This window comes from Abramis brama (genome assembly GCF_963993115.1).
Source record: "Abramis brama genome assembly, chromosome: 10".
In the NCBI taxonomy this organism is placed as follows: Eukaryota; Metazoa; Chordata; class Actinopteri; order Cypriniformes; family Leuciscidae; genus Abramis; species Abramis brama.
Genome location: NC_139972.1, coordinates 8,319,045 through 8,338,359, shown reverse-complemented (window position 1 = coordinate 8,338,359; position 19,315 = coordinate 8,319,045). Strand labels below are relative to the sequence as shown.

General features: G+C 40.8%; 2 protein-coding genes across 2 annotated transcripts in view; both read right to left on the bottom strand.

The window, feature by feature from the left end:
• LOC311090815 (NACHT, LRR and PYD domains-containing protein 3-like) overlaps positions 1-7,466 on the bottom strand; it is a 124,890-nt gene extending 117,424 nt beyond the window's left edge. Inside the window, exon 1 of the mRNA XM_084126358.1 lies at positions 7,373-7,466. The gene's annotated coding sequence lies outside the window, so the exon portion shown is untranslated. The remainder of the gene's footprint in view (positions 1-7,372) is intronic.
• Positions 7,467-7,990: 524 nt separating this feature from the next.
• The window catches only part of LOC311090821 (NACHT, LRR and PYD domains-containing protein 3-like), a 430,276-nt gene continuing 418,951 nt past the window's right edge, over positions 7,991-19,315 (bottom strand). The window contains exons 12-15 of the mRNA XM_084126371.1: positions 12,956-13,126; positions 12,548-12,726; positions 8,161-9,528; positions 7,991-8,049 (exon numbers count right to left, since the gene is read on the bottom strand). Coding sequence (XP_083982497.1) covers positions 9,527-9,528; positions 12,548-12,726; positions 12,956-13,126 — 352 coding nt within the window. The 3' untranslated portion in view covers positions 7,991-8,049; positions 8,161-9,526. The remainder of the gene's footprint in view (positions 8,050-8,160; positions 9,529-12,547; positions 12,727-12,955; positions 13,127-19,315) is intronic.

The window sequence follows — 19,315 nt, the reverse complement described above, 5'->3', positions numbered from 1 at the left end:
AGCCCCGCCTACCAGTTCCTGAGTCCTATGCAGGTGAACCCAACTTCTGTCGAGCTTTCTTAACACGATGCTCCATGCACTTCTCTCTTCAGCCCAGAACATTCAACAACGAGCAAACCAAGGTCGCCTTTGTGCTGACGCTGCTGACTGGGAGGGCGGCACTCTGGGGAACAGCGGTGTGGGAGAATCAAGACCCATGCTGTGCCTCGTTCCAGGAGCTCTCCGCCGAAATGAAACGAGTTTTCGACCGGGCCGTCGCTGGACGTGAGGCAGCAAGGATGCTGGCCGATTTGCGACAGGGAGAGAGATCCGTTTCAGACTTCTCCATCGAGTTTCGGACTCTAGCGGCGGAGAGCCAATGGAACGAGGAGGCGCAGTGGGATATGTTCCTGCATGGGCTGGCTGACCGCGTCCAGAAGGAGATTTATGCCATGGACCTGCCAGCTTCTCTCAACGACCTGATTGCGTTGGCATTAAGAGTGGACGCACGGTTATCACGAATGAATCGACGCACTTTGCCCAGTCGCCCCACAGGAGGGTTCGAGGGCCAACGATTCGGAGGCGGGGACGCGGTCAGCCCTGTCTGCGATCACGAGCCCATGCAGGTGGGTCGAGCCCGGCTTTCCCGGGAGGAGAAGGAGAGGCGGAGATCCCAGGGCCTCTGCATGTACTGTGGAGGAGCGGGTCACTTCGCCTATAACTGCCCGTTAAAAGGCCCAGCCCGATAGTAAGTATGAGGCTACTATCGGGTGGGATCTCCGCCGAGAAGTCCTCATCCACATCTACTCTCCTTCCGGTAAGACTGAGATGGTCAACTCACCTTCACGACTGTCGAGCACTGCTGGATTCTGGGGCAGAAGGTAATTTCATGGACCATTCATTTGCACGCAAACTCCAAGTTCCCCTCAGACCCCTCACACACAAGATCTCAGTACACGCTCTTAACGGCCAGGAACTTCCCACCATCTCACTCATCACCGAAGACATCACTCTCATCACATCAGGAAATCACACAGAAATCATCTCCTTTTACATTCTGGACACTCCCCTCGCACCCATCGTCCTTGGTCACCCCTGGCTCACCCGTCACAATCCTAGAGTGGACTGGCTAACCAATTCTGTGTCTGCGTGGAGCAGTTTTTGTCATAAGTCTTGTCTTGTGTCTGCTTGTCCGTCTGTTTCTGTCCCTGTGTTTCAGGAGGAGGCAGTGGATTTATCTAACGTGCCCGCGGAGTACCTGGACCTGAAGGAGGTGTTCAGTAAGTCTCGGGCTGCTTCTCTTCCCCCGCATCGTCCCTATGACTGTGCCATAGAGTTACTGCCAGGTACGTCTCCGCCCAAGGGCAAGTTATATTCACTCTCTGTTCCAGAGAGGGAGGCCATGGAGAAATATATTTCTGATTCTCTAGCAACAGGGTTCATCCGTCCTTCCTCTTCTCCAGCGGGGGCGGGGTTCTTTTTTGTGGGGAAGAAGGACGGGTCTCTGCGACCTTGTATTGACTACCGGGGGCTGAACAGCATCACGGTAAAGAATACTTATCCTTTGCCGTTGATGTCTTCAGCCTTCGAGAGGTTGCAGGGAGCGTCCATCTTCACGAAATTGGATTTACGTAATGCTTATCATTTGGTCCGCATCAGGGAGGGGGATGAATGGAAGACCGCTTTTAACACCCCCAGGGGGCACTTTGAATACTTGGTCATGCCCTTCGGGCTGTCCAACTCCCCAGCGGTCTTCCAAGCACTTGTCAACGACGTGTTGCGAGACATGGTCGATCAGTTCATATATGTCTACCTGGATGACATATTGATTTTTTCTTCGTCTCTCCAGGAACATGTGCAACACGTCCGACAAGTGCTCCAGAGATTGCTAGAGAATGGGCTTTTTGTCAAGGCGGAGAAATGCGATTTTCATGCACAGTCTGTTCCTTTCTTAGGTTACATCGTGTCGGTTGAGGGAATGCGCATGGATCCTGAGAAGATTAAGGCTGTGGTAGAATGGCCAAGTCCAGATTCCCGTAAGGCCCTACAGAGGTTTCTGGGGTTCGCCAATTTCTACCGGCGTTTCATTCGCAATTTCAGCCAACTAGCCGCACCTCTGACCGCCTTGACCTCCCCCAGAACGACGTTCAGGTGGTCAGACGCAGCCGAGGCTGCGTTTGCCAAACTGAAGGGTTGCTTCGTTTCAGCCCCCATTCTGATAACCCCTGATCCATCACGTCAGTTCGTGGTGGAGGTCGATGCGTCAGAGGTGGGGGTAGGTGCAGTGTTATCCCAGCGTTCTTCCTCAGACGATAAGATGCATCCTTGCGCGTTTTTGTCTCATCGTTTATCCCCTGCGGAGCGCAATTATGACATTGGCAACAGAGAGTTATTGGCAGTCAAGTTAGCATTGGAGGAATGGCGCCACTGGTTAGAAGGGTCGGGGGTACCTTTTATCGTCTGGACCGATCACAAGAACTTGGAATATATTCGGACAGCTAAAAGACTAAACTCCAGGCAGGCTCGGTGGGCTCTTTTTTTCGGTCGTTTTGATTTTACTCTCTCGTACCGCCCGGATTCCAAAAACATCAAACCCGATTCTTTATCGCGTATTTTTGACCGTTCCGAACGCCCGTCTACTCCCGAGTGCATTTTACCAGAGTCTCTATTCGTCTCTACACTCACATGGGAGATCGAATCGAAGGTCAAGAAGGCCTTAGAAGGGGTAACGCCTCCGACTCGTTGTCCACCGAATCGTTTATTTGTGCCTGAGGGTTTACGGTCCAGCGTGATTCAGTGGGGACATTGTTCCAATGTGGCTTGCCATCCAGGAGTTAATCGCACTAAATTTTTGGTCAAGCAACGATTCTGGTGGCCTCTCATGGCTCGTGACGTTCACAATTTTGTCTTGGCTTGCTCAGTTTGTGCCACAGGTAAGACTTCCAATCGCCCTCCAGATGGGTTACTTCAACCGCTGCCGGTGCCTTCGAGACCCTGGTCCCATATCGCTCTAGATTTTGTCACCGCCCTCCCACCCTCCCAGGGTCACACGGTAGTTTTGACCGTGGTGGACCGGTTCTCGAAGGCGGCCCATTTCATTCCCTTGCCCAAATTACCCTCAGCCAAGGAGACAGCGTTGATTGTCGTTAATCACGTCTTTCGGCTACATGGCCTCCCGATAGACGTGGTTTCTGACAGAGGACCCCAATTTGTGTCCAAATTTTGGCGAGAGTTTTGTAAATGCCTGGGTGCGACTGTCAGTCTGTCCTCTGGGTTTCATCCCCAGAGCAATGGCCAAACTGAGCGAGCCAACCAGGATTTGGAGAGAACGTTGCGATGTTTAGTGTCCAAGAATCCTTCCTCTTGGAGTCAGCAACTGTCTATGGTGGAGTACGCCCACAACACGTTGCCAGTGTCATCCACGGGCCTATCACCGTTTGAATGTAGTTTAGGGTACCAGCCACCTATTTTTCCTAGTCTGGAATCCGAAGTCGCGGTCCCCTCTGCCCACGCCTTCGTCCAGAGGTGTCGCCGCACTTGGACTAGAGCCCGTGAGACTCTACTCCAAGTGGGGGCGCGCACTAAGGCCAAAGCCGATCGCCACCGGCGTAAGCCTCCCGTGTATGTCATCGGTTCTAAAGTGTGGCTTTCTACCAAGGACATTCCTCTCCGCTCCGTTTCTAATAAGCTTGCTCCTAAATTTATTGGCCCATTCTCTGTCACTAAAATCATTAGTCCGGTGACAGTCCGCCTCAATCTTCCTCCAGTGTACAGGAGGATTCATCCCGTCTTTCATGTGTCCAAAATTAAGCCCGTTTTTTTTGCTCGTATTAATCCGCCAGTCCCGGTTCCCCCCCCGCCGCGACTCGTAGATGGGGAACCTACTTATTCGGTCAGTCGTGTTCTGGACTCAAGGCGGAGGGGACGCGGATTTCAGTACTTGGTGGACTGGGAAGGTTACGGTCCGGAGGAGAGGAGTTGGGTACCGGCTAGAGACATCCTGGATCACTCCCTTATCGATGATTACAATCGGCAGGTAAGGGAGCCTGGGAACGCCAGGAGGCGTTCCTAGGGGAGGGGGTACTGTCACGGTTCATAAATCCTATGCCTCTTTCTTGTCTCGTGTTTCTGTTGTTGTATGTTGCGTGCTGATTGTGTGGGCGTGTCGGCTGATCAGCACTTAACAACAATCAAGTTCATCACTCCGTCACCAGCTGCAGCTCATCTCAGCACCTATATATGCTCAATTCTCATCTCCTTTGTCAGATCGTTGTATGTGGTTCCCGGTGTGTGATCTCGTCTTGTTCCAGTCTCGGTGTCTCCTCGTTCCTGTTCGTGTCCCCGTGGATGTTCACCTTGGATTTGTCACGTCACGTCTTCACCCTTCATCACGGCACATCTGACCATCGAAGTCCCTGCGCCACTATCCTGTTTCGCCCTGGACATTATCTATCATCAACTTGTTTACAATAAAGAGAAAAGAGTTAACTTGCATTTGCTTCCGTGTTTCTATCATGACAGAAAAAGCATATATCTGAAATACCAAAAAGCAAGCATATCTGCAAAGTCCACACAACCACATACTGCAGCTCCTGCTGTGAGTGAATTCCCTCATATAGGCAAATGCCTACTATTTCTGTTCTCTGTTCTCTACAAATTCCCTCTGCACAAATGCCTACTATTTCTGTTCTGAGTGTTCTTGAGTTTTGAACAGTAAATCTTGTTCGTGTTCAAAGTGATTTTGTATTTTTGCTTAATTTCTAGAGCAATATAATGTATATTCTATCAAAAAGTAAAAACTTTGGAGGATAATAGGAGTAATAAAACAATTATTTGATTTGGACTTTTCTGTCCTTTATGGGCCTGAGTGGTAGTTTTATTTTTTAGATGACACTGCACAAAAAATATGAATGCATTTAAATTAATATTGTTGTTAATCATTGACATATCCAAGACTGTAATAAAGATTTTTTTTATTTGTTACTTTAAATAAAATAAACAAAGGAAATCAAATGAAATATATATAAAAAAACTTAAAATTATTGTATTTCAGCCGTTTGCCAAGGACACAAACAAGAACATTGTCGCCCCCCTAGAGGACAGACAAATCATTACACAGAACAAATAACTCATAAATACATGAAGATGTAACACCTTCACCCCTCAAAAGTGAACCTACACCTTTTCCATAATACCTTCCTAATTTACGCCCCTAACCCATCCGGGATAGGGCATCAGCCACCACATTATCCTTACCTTGAATGTGTCTGATATCGAGGTCATATGGTTGAAAAGTCAGACTCCAACGCATAAGACGCTGATAAGTGTTGCGCATTGAGTTCAAGAAAAGAAGAGGATTATGATCACAATACACAAGAATAGGATGAGAACAAGTCAAATAGACCTCAAAATGACAGATAGCGAGGACTAAAGCTATCTTCTCAATAGTAGAATAATTCCTTTGCGCAGCAATGAACAACTTTGAAAAGTAACACGCAGGGTGTTCTACCTCATCAGAACCCCTCAGCTGAAGAACAGCTCCCGCCCCCACATCACTCACATCCACTGCGAGGCTAAATGGTCTTAAATGATCCGGCGCCATCAACACAGGCGCTGAAATCAACAAGGACTTAATATTCTCAAAAGCACTCTGACATGAGTCTGACCACTGAAATAATGTCATAGGACTTAGCAAATCGGTAAGGGGTGATACCACAGTCGCAAAATTTCTACAGAACGCTCGATAATAACTCACCATTCCTAGAAAATGTTGTAGTTATTTTCGATCAACAGGTGGTGGAAAACCACAAATGGCTGTAACATTTGTTGCAACTAGACAAACCTGTCCCCTTCCAATCACTTTACCTAAATAAATTAGGATGGCTTTACCAAATTCACATTTAGCTAAATTGACAGTGAGCTTTGCATCTGCCAAACGAGAAAAAAAAACTGTCAAAGCAAGTTCAAATGCTCATTCCAGGAAGAACTGTATAAGACTACATCTAGATAGGCTTCACAACCAGATACGCCTGCCAAAACAGTGTTCACTAGTCTCTGGAATGTACTTGGAGCATTTCGCATTCTGAAAGCCATTACTATAATTAAGGAACGCATCAGGAGTTACGAAAACTGAAATCTCTTTAGCACGTTTCGTTAAAGGTACCTGCCAGTATCCTTTTAAGAGGTCCAGTTTTGAGTCATCTAAACAAACAGTCATCTACTCTTGGCAATGGATAACAATCAGGCTTGGTAACAGCATTTACTCGCCGATAATCAGTGCAGAATCTATAGCTACCATCAGACATGGTGAACTACAGGGGCTGAAACTAAGCTCTGCAATTTGATTCTCTAGCATATACTGAACTTCCTTATTCAAAAGAGATCTTTTATCAGATTAACATGATATGGATGTTGTTTTATGGGTTGAGTGTCAAGTCCCACATCTATATCATGCTCTATAACAGACATTTGACTAGGGATGTCACTAAACAATATCGAAAACTGGTTCACTAATTCCATGATGTCAGTTTGCTGCATTGCAGATAAATGTGATAGTTGACTAAGGTCAATAGCACTTCAGAATTTTTCAACCGACCTTCAACTATACATCTAGAAGGTCCCATCTCTTCATACACAAAAAAAGAAAAGTGAAGTCCGCACACTGCATGCTAGATAGATTTATTAAAAGCACAACATTTCGACCATCAGGTCTTCATCAGGTGCAATACAAATGTAGAGCAAAGTGTACTTTAAACAGAAAAATAATAATTAATAAGAAGAAATAGGAAGAAAATCTCCCATCTCTTCATACAACTGTTCGTTCCTGTGCAGCCAAACATACAGCAGTCATCTCGCCTGGTTTTATGCTGGAAGGAACACATTTCACAGGCTTCTCAATACTCGATTCCCTCTCATGATAGATCTTTATCATATTAATATGGTAAACTTTGGAACTTTTACGGCGATCAGGAACATGAATTACAATCTCGATCTGATAGTTTCTTTTCATCTGTAGAATTGAAAATAATCCAAGATATTTTAAATGAACAAAGATATTTGCTTGACTGTTTTTCTACCCCCTCTTCCTACCACAAAGACCATTTGGAGTTCCTAAAGGCACAGAGGGGCTGATAGTGATCTAGCAAGATGTGTGTACTTTGGTGGTCGATGAATTGTCACACCTTTAGTACAGTGGGGGACGTATAATTATCTGATTGGTCAGTTTGAATGTCTCACAGTTGGGTTTTAGTCACATGGTCAGGGAAAGGATAAAAGAAGATTGTAACTGTTGCTCTGCCTCTTTGATGCTCTGGACAGAAAACACACGCGTTTGAGAATCATACTATATCTTGTGATATTGACCTGATGGACGTGAAGCCATTGCTCAGCTCACCGTGTCTTTCCTCCACTGGTGTGATCCTTTATTACAGCCCTCCTGAGACAGGAATGAGTTAAAATCAGACGTCTTCCTCTTACAGCAGCTCCAGTACTTCATCCCTATTAAAAAAAACCCTATTATTTTCCCATATTCTCCATTGTTGCAGCTCCTCTCTTCCCAGTCTGTCAGTAACGCTCTGTTTAGTTCCTGTCTCTATGAAGCCCCTCCTTCTGAAAAGCACACTGTGCTCTGATTGGTCGGCTTGTGATTGGTCAAGCGCTTTGAGTGTGTTTGGGAAATGTCCCGCCCCTTACCATAACTGCCAGTTTCAACACACTACTAACTAACTCAACCAGGCTCCGCCCCTTTATTCTGCATATTAATTATTTAAATGAGGAATATTGTGAAGTGTTCGTTCCTGAAAGAAACTCAAGACTACAATGGAGGCGTTTCAGGGAGTTCAGAAACAGAGACACTGATATAGAGAATAACTCCTGCTGGAGGGACTTTTTCATGCTCAAACAGCAACATTACACACTAAAGAAAGATGAACATGGAAAAATCATAATAGGTCCTCTTTAAACTAACAGGAGCTTATATCACCATAACGTACAGCAGAAATGTTCTTCTAACCTTCGAGCAGCCTCCATTTTTACACGCCGTCCCAATTTTGACCTCACTTCCTTCCTCTTCTGGAGGTCAAAAAGATGCACATTTCAGGTTTTGCATGAGATGGTCAAGTAACTAAATAAAACGAGAATGAATCTAGAACCTCCTGCAAGTTTATAATGATGTAACATCACCTTTCTCTTCGAGCTGAGCGGCGTCTGCGAGTCTGAGTTTCTCGAGCGTCTGGTTCAGAGACGGGGAGACTTTCCTCTGCAGCTCCACCAGCGGCTCCTCAGCGCTGAAAATCAACACTTAAAATAATATTAACAAACATTATATGCATGTTTGTGAAGCAGTGTCAGCGTGGCATGTGATCACAAATATCAGTTTAATATATTAATTATTATTATTTAATATTAATAATAATTCATATAAAAATCTAAAATTATTTTAAAGTTAATGCTTCAAGTATGTAATGTTTCAGGAAAAAAATAAGGCAAATAAATTAAGTTATGTGACATTTTCCTTTACAAATGAATGATCTTTTATACATTAAATAATGTTTGGTGATGATTTATTATAATGTAAGAGCCCTTGATAAGGAGGATAGCACATAATTCATTGAGCTCTAGTAGTATGCAGTGCTGTCCAGTTCACAATAACACACATATATGCATTATATTCTACAAAGCAAGCTTATATTTTTCTATTACCAACACTGCATATTTCTGACTCCGTTGTGTTTCTTACAACACACAAGAAACCAGAGCCATGCATGCTCTCGTTTGGTCATTGAAACGTAAGAGTATGAAGGTAAATAATAGATAGTTCGGTGTACAAATAATAAGCAACACTTTAGATTATGAATAAACTTTGTAACTAGATTAGTGTAACAAACACTCACCCTCCGAATTGATTTCTGGATCAAATCGCTGCCCGCACTCATATCACTGTTTCTTTGTTATTGGCTTTAGAAATACTTGCCATCAAGAGGAATATGATATAAATTAATATTACAATTAGTAATTAACTGTGTTCAGAGGCAGGAGGGGAAAAACAAGAAACCAGTAAAAGAATGTGAAGATTTATTTGGAAACATTAATAGATCATCATATAAAAAAAATATTAATAATAAAAAATTATTTGACAGAAATTAATGTTCAGTGAAATTATTTGCATAATCTTGGTCTTCCTCTGCTGGTATAATTTACAACATCTCTTCTGTAGTAAAACTCTTCCCAACGCTGTCTGTATTGCACAATAAATCTATTGTCTAAGGCTTGTTTTCACTTTGCTTTCACCGTTTGCCATGTATTTTAAGTGTTTCACCATCTACATTGTAATCAATATCTAACAAATTTGAAACAATTCAAAGCTGCTATTTTCAGCACTAATTTTCATGAGCCATTACTATAAAACAAGAAACTGGTGTGAAGTCACACACACACGCACACGTCAGTGTGATCGCTGTGTGTCTCTGTGTTTTCAGTCTTTGTAGCGGCTCTTTATTCACCATCAGCTGATCCTGAGGAAATTGAACTGACGTCTAAACACTGAGAGTCCTACAATAAAACACAGACAGACACATATGAGTATGAGACATTACTGAGTCACATCACATCTGGAGATCATTTCAGGAAAACACAGCCAGAGATATTAATATATTCATATTACAGTCAGAGATATTAATGAAAAACTGGAATACTGTAGATTAATAACAGCAAATGATAAACAATTTTCACTTTATCACACACACACACACACACACACACACACACACACACACACCACATTTCCATGCAAACAAATAATCTGTTAGTACACTGATTCTTGAGAGTCAGGACAAAACATGTCCCACATAGAAAAGTCTAATTTATAGCAAAAATTAAGCAATTCATCATGATTGACATACTTACAAAGTTAAATCTAAAGGAATTCTATATACCTATCTGATTTTTAGAATAAACTTTTTTATCTTTTTGGGGAAAATTTGTTTAAATGTATGGTCTGTGGTTAGAAGGTCCATGTTATTGCACTTGTCCTCAGCAAGAGGTCACAATATTAACCATCCCAAAAAACTTTAAAAAAGCTCTACAATTGTGAAAACATATATATAAAATAGAAAATAAGGGGTATAAATATAAAAAACAATGCATGAAGTGAACATCAAACAATATTTTCCATAAAAATCTGCCTATTAAAGTTGTGTCCTCAGTTTCTGTCAACTCCGTCAGATTTTTTCATAAAGCTCTTTAAATCAGGAAATAGCATGGTCAGCTATATCCCTGAGGACCCCTTTTCATCTCCCTGCCTGTGGTGAATGCAGCACTACCACACATGCTCTGGTGCGTTTTACATTTTTTTATATTTTAGACAAACAATGTCAATATTCCTATGGTCACAGCTGCAACATGTCAATACCATCTTTCTGTTAAGATACTTTTTTTTAAACCATAGTGGATTGAATTTAAGCATTTTAGTGAGGTTATTGGGACAGCTATCAACTGAGGAAAAACTACCTAGCTGCAGTGTACAATACATGTTTTGGTGGGAAAATACATGCCCTTACGTCAACTCCGTCAGACGTCAACTCCGTCAGGTTCTATGTCTGACGGAGTTGACCTGTAAGCTGACGGAGTTGACAAATCCACCAATAACCTCTTAATGTGCGAATATAATATTATTTGTGAATATAGTGAAGGGTTAAACTGTTATTTCAGGGTTTTATTTACACATAAATGCACATACATAGCATGCATTACATTATTTAACCATAAGCATCTGACTTGTAGATAATGGGCAGGCAGTGGTCTGCTTATTATTGTGTAACGTGTAACTTTGCCAGCACTTTAATATATATATTTATATATGTAGAGACAGAGATAGAGAAATGAGAAGCCAGTGTAGGGCTGGGCGATATGTCCAAAAAAAATTATCACAATATTTTTTTTTATATCAGTCGATATCGATAATTATCACGATAAATGTCTTTCAAGTTTAAAGGCAGATTTCTGCTCCTAAGTGAAAGTTGTAGAAAACAGTGTTAATTGTGGTTTTAAACTACTCTTTATTGTCAGAACATATCATGACAAACAGGTGAACATTTCACAAATCTGAGGTAAAACATTCAAACATTTTTCGTCAACACCGTCAGTTTTTCCGTCAACACCGTCAGTTTTTCCGTCAACACCGTCAGATCTTCGTCAACAACGTTGGATGTATGTATGTTTTTGTTCATTTTTTGGGAAAAAAAAAAATTCTTCCTTCAGTTTATGTTGTTTTTGTAATAAAGGACCATCTGATCTACATCCTCTTATGTTTTATTTATTTAAGGAATTTATTTTTACAATATTGAAATTAAAATCAAAGTTTGGAAATGCAAATATTTAGAAATCTGAGTTTTCAGAATAGTGTGAAATCACAACTTAAGTTTATATATTGTATTTTTTTACATATCAGAGTAACTAAACACTATTACAATATACTTCAGAACTTTAGATTCTTGTTGGATTTGAAGAATTAAAATTGTATACTTTTTAGTGTGTCTGACGGAGTTGACACAAATCCAGTTCTGAAGGGAAACATGTTGATTTGTTAAAAATGTGTTTTTATTTAGAACCTGTTCCTTTACATGGTTAAATAGCTAAGACCTTTCTCTGCAGAAACATATAACTCTAATTGATATAGTGTGTATTTTTAAAAAAAGTTTTTTAAAACGTGTTTTGTCCCGACTCTCAAGAATCAGTGAGTAATCAGATTGATGGCTCGGACTGAAAAGCCTTCATGTAAACATCTTAATCGAATGAGCTCGATCCGAATGAAATTTCGATCGGATTGGGTGGTTTATTCCTTTTCTAATCCGATCGAGAGGACATGTAAACACTTGATCAGATTGAAAACCCAATCTGGAAAATACTGTGCGTGTGCAATGACGTAATGGTGTATGATGCGTACGAGCTGTTGTAGTTGTTGAATGAAGTGTCATGAATGACCAACACAATCTCACGGCCTTCAGTCCTTCTTTCAGACTCTCATCCACAGGCTGTTTCGGGTGCAGGTAGGGGTGTTTTTACTAAGTGATAAATATAAGCAGCACGGCTCAACGGTTCATGTGCTCATTGTCTCCTAATTAGGACCTGACCCGTAATATAGAAATATTAAGTCTGCTGTTTAAAACAATCAAAGTAGGAGAATATTATGTGCAAACAGTGGGAAATATTCGTTCAGTGTGTGCATGTCAAAAACTCAATTCAGATTTGAAGCTTGTGACATATAAACACACACATCAACCTGATCATTTTATTTATCGATAATGTAAACACTACATTTGGATTCATCAATCGGAATGAATTAATTCCAATTGAAACAAAAGTTGTGCATGTAAACATGGATGAAAATATTCATATAGACCTAGCCTAGTCATAGATCATATTAACATCACAGAATTAAACTCTTATTAAAAACAGTTTATGGAGACTAAAGTGGAGCTGAATTATTATCTTATATTCTCCAGTTACACACATATGAGACCTGTCACTGAAATTGGATCAATTTAAAGGCTTGAAAGAAAAATATACTTACAGTAGTGTAATGTCTCCAGTTTATAATGTGGATCATCCTTCAGATCAGAGAGCAACTTCACTCCTGATTTTCCTATTTTATTCCCAGACAGATCCAGATATCTCAGGTGTTCAGGGTTTGATCTCAGAGCTGAAGTCAGAGCAGCACAACCTTCATCTGTGATGTCACAATTTCTCAACCTGTAGAGCAAAATTACACACACTTCACTATCTCAGTTCAGATCAGATCAGTTTAGCAGTGAATCCAATATTAGAGAGAAAGTTCACACTAAAAGCACAAATTAATATGTTTGATGGATCATTAGATTGAGATACAAAATTATCAAACTCACAAGCAGCAGAAAGAGGCTGAACACTTCAAATATACTTTACATTGTGATTCATGTGTGAAAGTCAAATATGATCTTACTCTAATTTCTCCAGTTTACAGTGAGGATTCTGTAGTACATCAGACAGCAGATTCACTGATTTTCCTATTTTATTCTGAGACAGACGCAGTTCTCTCAGGTGTTCAGGGTTTGATCTCAGAGCTGAAGTCAAAGCAGCACAACCTTCATCTGTGAGATCACAAAAACTCAACCTGTAGAGAACAATGACACACACTTCACTCTCAGTTCAGATCAGATCAGTTTAGCAGTGAATCCATTATTAAAGAGAAAGTTCAAACTTAAAGCACAATTAATATGTTTGATGGATAATTAGAATGAGATCTAAAATGTCACAAAACATGATCATAAAACATCTAAAGTATCATTCAATCAGGAAAAATAATCTCTTATTTGCACTTTTTTAAAATGTCTTAGATTAGTGTAAAATGTCTAAAAATTAGACTATTCACAACATAGGCTAGTTTTACTGTTAAGCCGACTGCACACTCTGCGATTTTGGCCACGATTTGGCCGTCTGAGACAAATTTAGCAAATCCTAAAAGTTTCCTCTGATCTTAGGCCAAAACCTGAAGTGTTTGATCATTAGTTTAATATTAGGGCTGCACGATCGACCGAAATTAAACCGCACCCGATCTGGTAAAGGTTGCGATAATTTTATGCGCAGTTTGTAAGTGAAGTACGGCTCTGTGATCGGTAGTAAATGCTGCTCGATCTGAAAGCCAGAGGGCATCTCACACACACACGCTAAATATGCCCCACCGCAGAAGAACGATAACACACATCATTCCAGGAAATCCCTATCAGCATCATACTATCTGTAGCTGAATAAGCAGAAGATTGAAATGCTTTGATTTATTAAATGTTGTCTTTTGTTGGACAAGAGCTTCATAAATGCTTCTTATGTTTGGAAAGATGTTTGATATGCGTTTCTTTTTCAAATGCACATTAAAAGCGACTCAAACTCGCAGTGCTTTCAGATGGAGCAGCGTTTACTACTGATCAGAGCCGTACGTCACTGACAAGCTGCACATAAAACATAATCGCAGCCTTCATGATTTCATAATAGCGATAAGCAAAATCGGTTTAAGCACTGTAAGCCCGACTCAATCAGCCCAACGGAGGCCTCCAATCAGCAGGTGAAGTTCTCTGCATGTTACTGTCTTTGCTTGTGGCAAAGTAATTTGATTAAATGAAATACATTTTTTCATATGTATTACCTCATTATTTCATCTGACTTAATGAAAAGGTTTTAATGATATCTGTGCATCATTAAATGTGAGTGAATGTTTGACTATATTTTTTAACTCTTTACTGAAAATAATGTCAGAGTCAGTTAGAATAAAATCAAATGTTTATAATTTATGTCAATGGAAATGAAATATGTAGATTCAACTAAATATGTAGATTCAAGTGAGGTCACGGAGCAAGAAGTCCTTAAAATGTTACAAGGACTTAAAAATTCAAAGTCAAAGGATGGTTATGGTTTAGATTCGTGTATGATTAAAAGGAATGCTGCCACCCTATGTCAACCTACTACTCAGCTAATCAATTGATCCATCGGAGAAGCGGTCTTCCCCGGCTGTCTAAAAAAGGCAGTGGTTACACCTTTGCATAAGGGAGGAGATAAAGCTGAGCTGGCCAACTACAGACCAGTGAGTATCCTACCTGTAATACCGAAAGTAGTCGAGAAAGTAGTGGCCATGCAACTGATGGATCATTTGAATTATGGAGAGCTCCCCCTGAATCCACTTCAGGTCGGTTTTAGAAAACAACATTCTTCCGTTGAGAGCTTGAATAATAGACACTCCAGCCCAGTTGGTGACTCCGTTTCCGGCGGCGGAGTAATAACATACCTAACAGCACATCCATTACGAGTCAATGGAGTTGCACATAAACTACAATAAAAAACGGTTGGAAAGTATCTTTTGCAGCGATTTTTGTGTGAGCATATCAGTGAACACCACAGACCACTTGGTGAGTTTCACATCTTTGTAAACGAAACTTGAATGCGTTTTAGGAAGGATAGTTCATATATGCACCTATTGAGCCATTGTGAAGGTGGGGGGGGGGGGTGATAACACAAAAACCTAAAATTATTGGATCAGCAGCATCTCTCCAAATTTCATTCTAAACCATTCTATTTCATCAGAAACAATCTGAAAATAGGGCTTTAAGTGTAAAATACCAAACTTGTCCTTTAACGTTTGAAAATGTCGTTTTGTTTTCGAATGTTAGTTTAGTATATAAAATTCTTCATGATTTCGCCCCACAGTCCCTGAGAATGTTTGTGAAATCTTGTGAAGAGGCAGGACTTAGAACAACGCGAGCGTCCTCCAGAGGGGATTGTTATGTCAACTTTAGGTCCACTACATTTGGACAGAATTGCTTTTCTGTGAAAGCTGCAGGGATGTGGAACTTGTTGCCATTTACTGTTTGAGAGAGTAGTACCTGGCAACAGTTTAAATTTAACCCTCTGAGGTCGGCAAACGCGCCGGCGCGTTTTGCTGGATTTTCTTCACATAGTAGCACAATAAACTTAAATTACTCCGTCATTTATGGTCATACAGAAAAAAGAAATATGAAAAAAGAATCAGTGATATTTCTACTTTTGTATGTATCCACTTACAATCAAATCAAAACATTGTGCTTTTGTAAAATAAACTTTTTTTTTTAACTTTTTTTTCTTGAGCACGTCTATAAACTGAAACAAAACTCAGCGAATACTTGTCACACATTTATGAGCCATATACCTTTATAAACATTTAAGTGTGTACTTTTAAATCATCGGATTCAAACTGAAAACAAATATTCTCTGTTTAAGTAATTTGTATAAAACCAACAAGATGTTCAGCTTCTCAAACGCTTCCTAATTATTTTTAATTTGACCACGCCCACGAGCGCAAAAGAGATTCACATGCAAATCTCCACATGGAACGCGAACGCGCTCGTTACCTCAAAAACAAAGCACCAAAAAACTTCACAAGTCTCTGCTTTTCATCGAGTTTGAAAGGCGCACCGTGAGCTTACATTGGATTTACTTCAGAAGAAGAAGAACGCGATTTGAAGACAAGAAAGATGTAAGGTAAGAAATTCTTACATATTAGTTTGTTATTGTTGCATAAATTTCACATTGCAGTTGAACTGTTGGTAGATATATGGTGAATATTATAATATTTAGACCCATGTTTACTGTTACTGTGTTTGTGGATATCTGCTCAAACGTAGATATGTATATGGTAACCATAATGTTTCATATTTGAGCGCGATCGCGTTTGAATGTATCATATATTGGATCGCGATCGCGTTTGAATGTATCATATTTTGGATCGCGATCGCGTTTGAAAAGCAAAACGCACCAAACGGCTTCATGTTTTTACTATTATCTCATTTCATATCATCATAACGAATGGAAACATTTGAAGTAACATGATAATCAATATATTTTTCTCTAGCTTAGTTGTTACTGAAATCTTTTGGAAGATTTATAGGCTGCTATAGGTTATTGTTATTATTATTTTATGCAGCACTGCGCATAACCTATGCCTACAAGGCACAACAACCTGGTGTTCATTATATTATATATTGTTGGAAACATTTGTGTGTGTGTGTGTGTGTGTGTGTGTGTGTGTGTATTCTGTGAATTTTAAAAAGCAATTTTAACCAGAAAAATCAAAAATTTATTCCCAAAATCGTGCAGGCCTTTCTCTTGATATCAGTATGTTCACTTTTTTTTTTTCTTTCAGGGCCCAGATGCCACTGAGTCCTGCTGACTTCAACATTCACACGAGCCTCTGTACATGAACATGGTAAAGTGAAAATCAAACACCTTGGAAATGAAAGGCATGTACAATGTTTTTAGGAATGGCAGAAAGGTCTCTGTCTTTGGATCATTGTTTTCAATAAGTGCTTTTTTGTCATTTGTTGTGTATCTTTGGATTATGTTGTGTTGTAAATAAATCCAAACAATCAAACAGCCATTATTTTTTAAATCTCCTCATTCTTTGTGCAAGGTTGCTCAGAATGACAGGGCCTGATAGCTTATAATAGGGCCGTTAGGGGGAGGGTCTTTGTCTTTCTCAGGTGTGAAAGGCTTACATATTAATGAGCTCCCGCATAAAGCTTTCTCAAACAAAACACGTCGTACAATTTTTAAATCAATATATTGTCTTATCTGAATGAGCAGTCAGGGTGATGTCAGAACACCTCCAGGGCCCAGAAAACAGCTCAGACCCCAGAGGGTTAACCTGAAGAAGTGGTTGAAAGACGGTCAGATTTGCGATCATTAACACAAAACTGGTAAATTGGGGTATTTTTTAAAAATGTAAGAAGGTAATATTCTTATTCTTATTTTATATGAAAAAAACTGTAATAATTGTAAATACTGTAAATATGTAATTGCATGTTAGTTGAGGTGATCCTTTTGTAGGTGCTGTATCTGTATTTTATATTGTGAATGAACTCATCAGTAAGAATGCTCATTGCCCACTGTATAAACCTGCTGTCACTTTGCCTCTGCCCAGGGACTACAGATGAAAATTAGCTTGTAGCTGATTCAAGCTGATAGAAGAGCAACTTTGACTGAAATAACCACTCGTTACAACCGAGGTATGCAGCAAAGCATTTGTGAAGCCACAACACGCACAACCTTGAGGCGGATGGGCTACAACAGCAGAAGACCCCACCGGGTACCACTCATCTCCACTACAAATAGGAAAAAGAGGCTACAATTTGCACAAGCTCACCAAAATTGGACAGTTGAAGACTGGAAAAATGTTGCCTGGTCTGATGAGTCTCGATTTCTGTTGAGACATTCAGATAGTAGAGTCAGAATTTGGCGTAAACAGAATGAGAACATGGATCCATCATGCCTTGTTACCACTGTGCAGGCTGGTGGTGGTGGTGTAATGGTGTGGGGGATGTTTTCTTGGCACACTTTAGGCCCCTTAGTGCCAATTGCGCATCGTTTAAATGCCACGGCCTACCTGAGTATTGTTTCTGACCATGTCCATCCCTTTATGACCACCATGTACCCATCCTCTGATGGCTACTTCCAGCAGGATAATGCACCATGTCACAAAGCTCGAATCATTTCAAATTGGTTTCTTGAACATGACAATGAGTTCACTGTACTAAAATGGCCCCCACAGTCACCAGATCTCAACCCAATAGAGCATCTTTGGGATGTGGTGGAACGGGAGCTTCTGTGCATCTCCGTCAACTGCAAGATGCTATCCTATCAATATGGGCCAACATTTCTAAAGAACGCTTTCAGCACCTTGTTGAATCAATGCCACGTAGAATTAAGGCAGTTCTGAAGGCGAAAGGGGGTCAAACACAGTATTAGCATGGTGTTCCTAATAATCCTTTAGGTGAGTGTATAATTGACAGATTGAGTTAATTCTTGTTATTACTGTTCATTATTAATTTAGTATTATTACTTTCTGTCTGTTTAGAACCACTACGTTACACTCCAAACTACTCTGCCACACCCTCTACTACTTGTACTACAATTGTTCACTCAACCCAATTCTACAAATGTAAATGCCTCTACAAGCCTCAATCCATTAAAGTATACTTCATCTCTGACCGGACAACTTATGTCTGCTCAATATCCACCAGCACCACACTAGTCTACTCCACAAATGGTCCTTTGAGCCGGATACAGGAGCTGTCATAAGAATGATGCATCCTGAGCCCATCGTCAGTTACTTAGTTACCTGTCAGACTTTGAGCTCACTGATCATTAAAGGAACACTCCACCCATTTGCATTAAGCTTTGCATTGTTAGAAACCCAGTCATACTATTGAATGGTCGTGCAACACTCTCTCATTTTCCCCTGAGACGGGAGAAATCCGTATTTACCTCTTAACACTTCCTCCCACAATGACGCAAAAATCGTCATTTTGCGTCATTGTCGGAGGAAGTGTAAGAGGGGGGGATTTCTGTTGAGACTACAAGCACTAGTTCCCACCCTTTCAAACCCGCCCATTGGGGGTTGGACCTAATGTGCTAACAGACCTATCACAAATCAGTGCCAGTGCGTTTGATTTCCAATGCCATCCTCTTTTTCCCGGACATGTCCAGCCGTCGAGATCGTCCAAAATGTCCGGGATTCGGCTTTTGCTTTCTGCGGTCGCCATTCATTGTTTACATGCACACCTTTTGTTTCTGAATTCATTCCGATTGGTGAATCTGAATGTAGTGTTTACATGAACGCTAAACAAGTGATCGGTTGATGTGCGTTTTAACATTGCTAAGAAAATTCCCGCTCCTCCGTGAGAGATGCGAGACCGGTGCGTCTCAGTAATGACGCCACCGGCCTCGCGCAGTTCTCCCGTGCCCCTCAGCCTCGTCTTGCTCGCCACAGTAAACATGATGA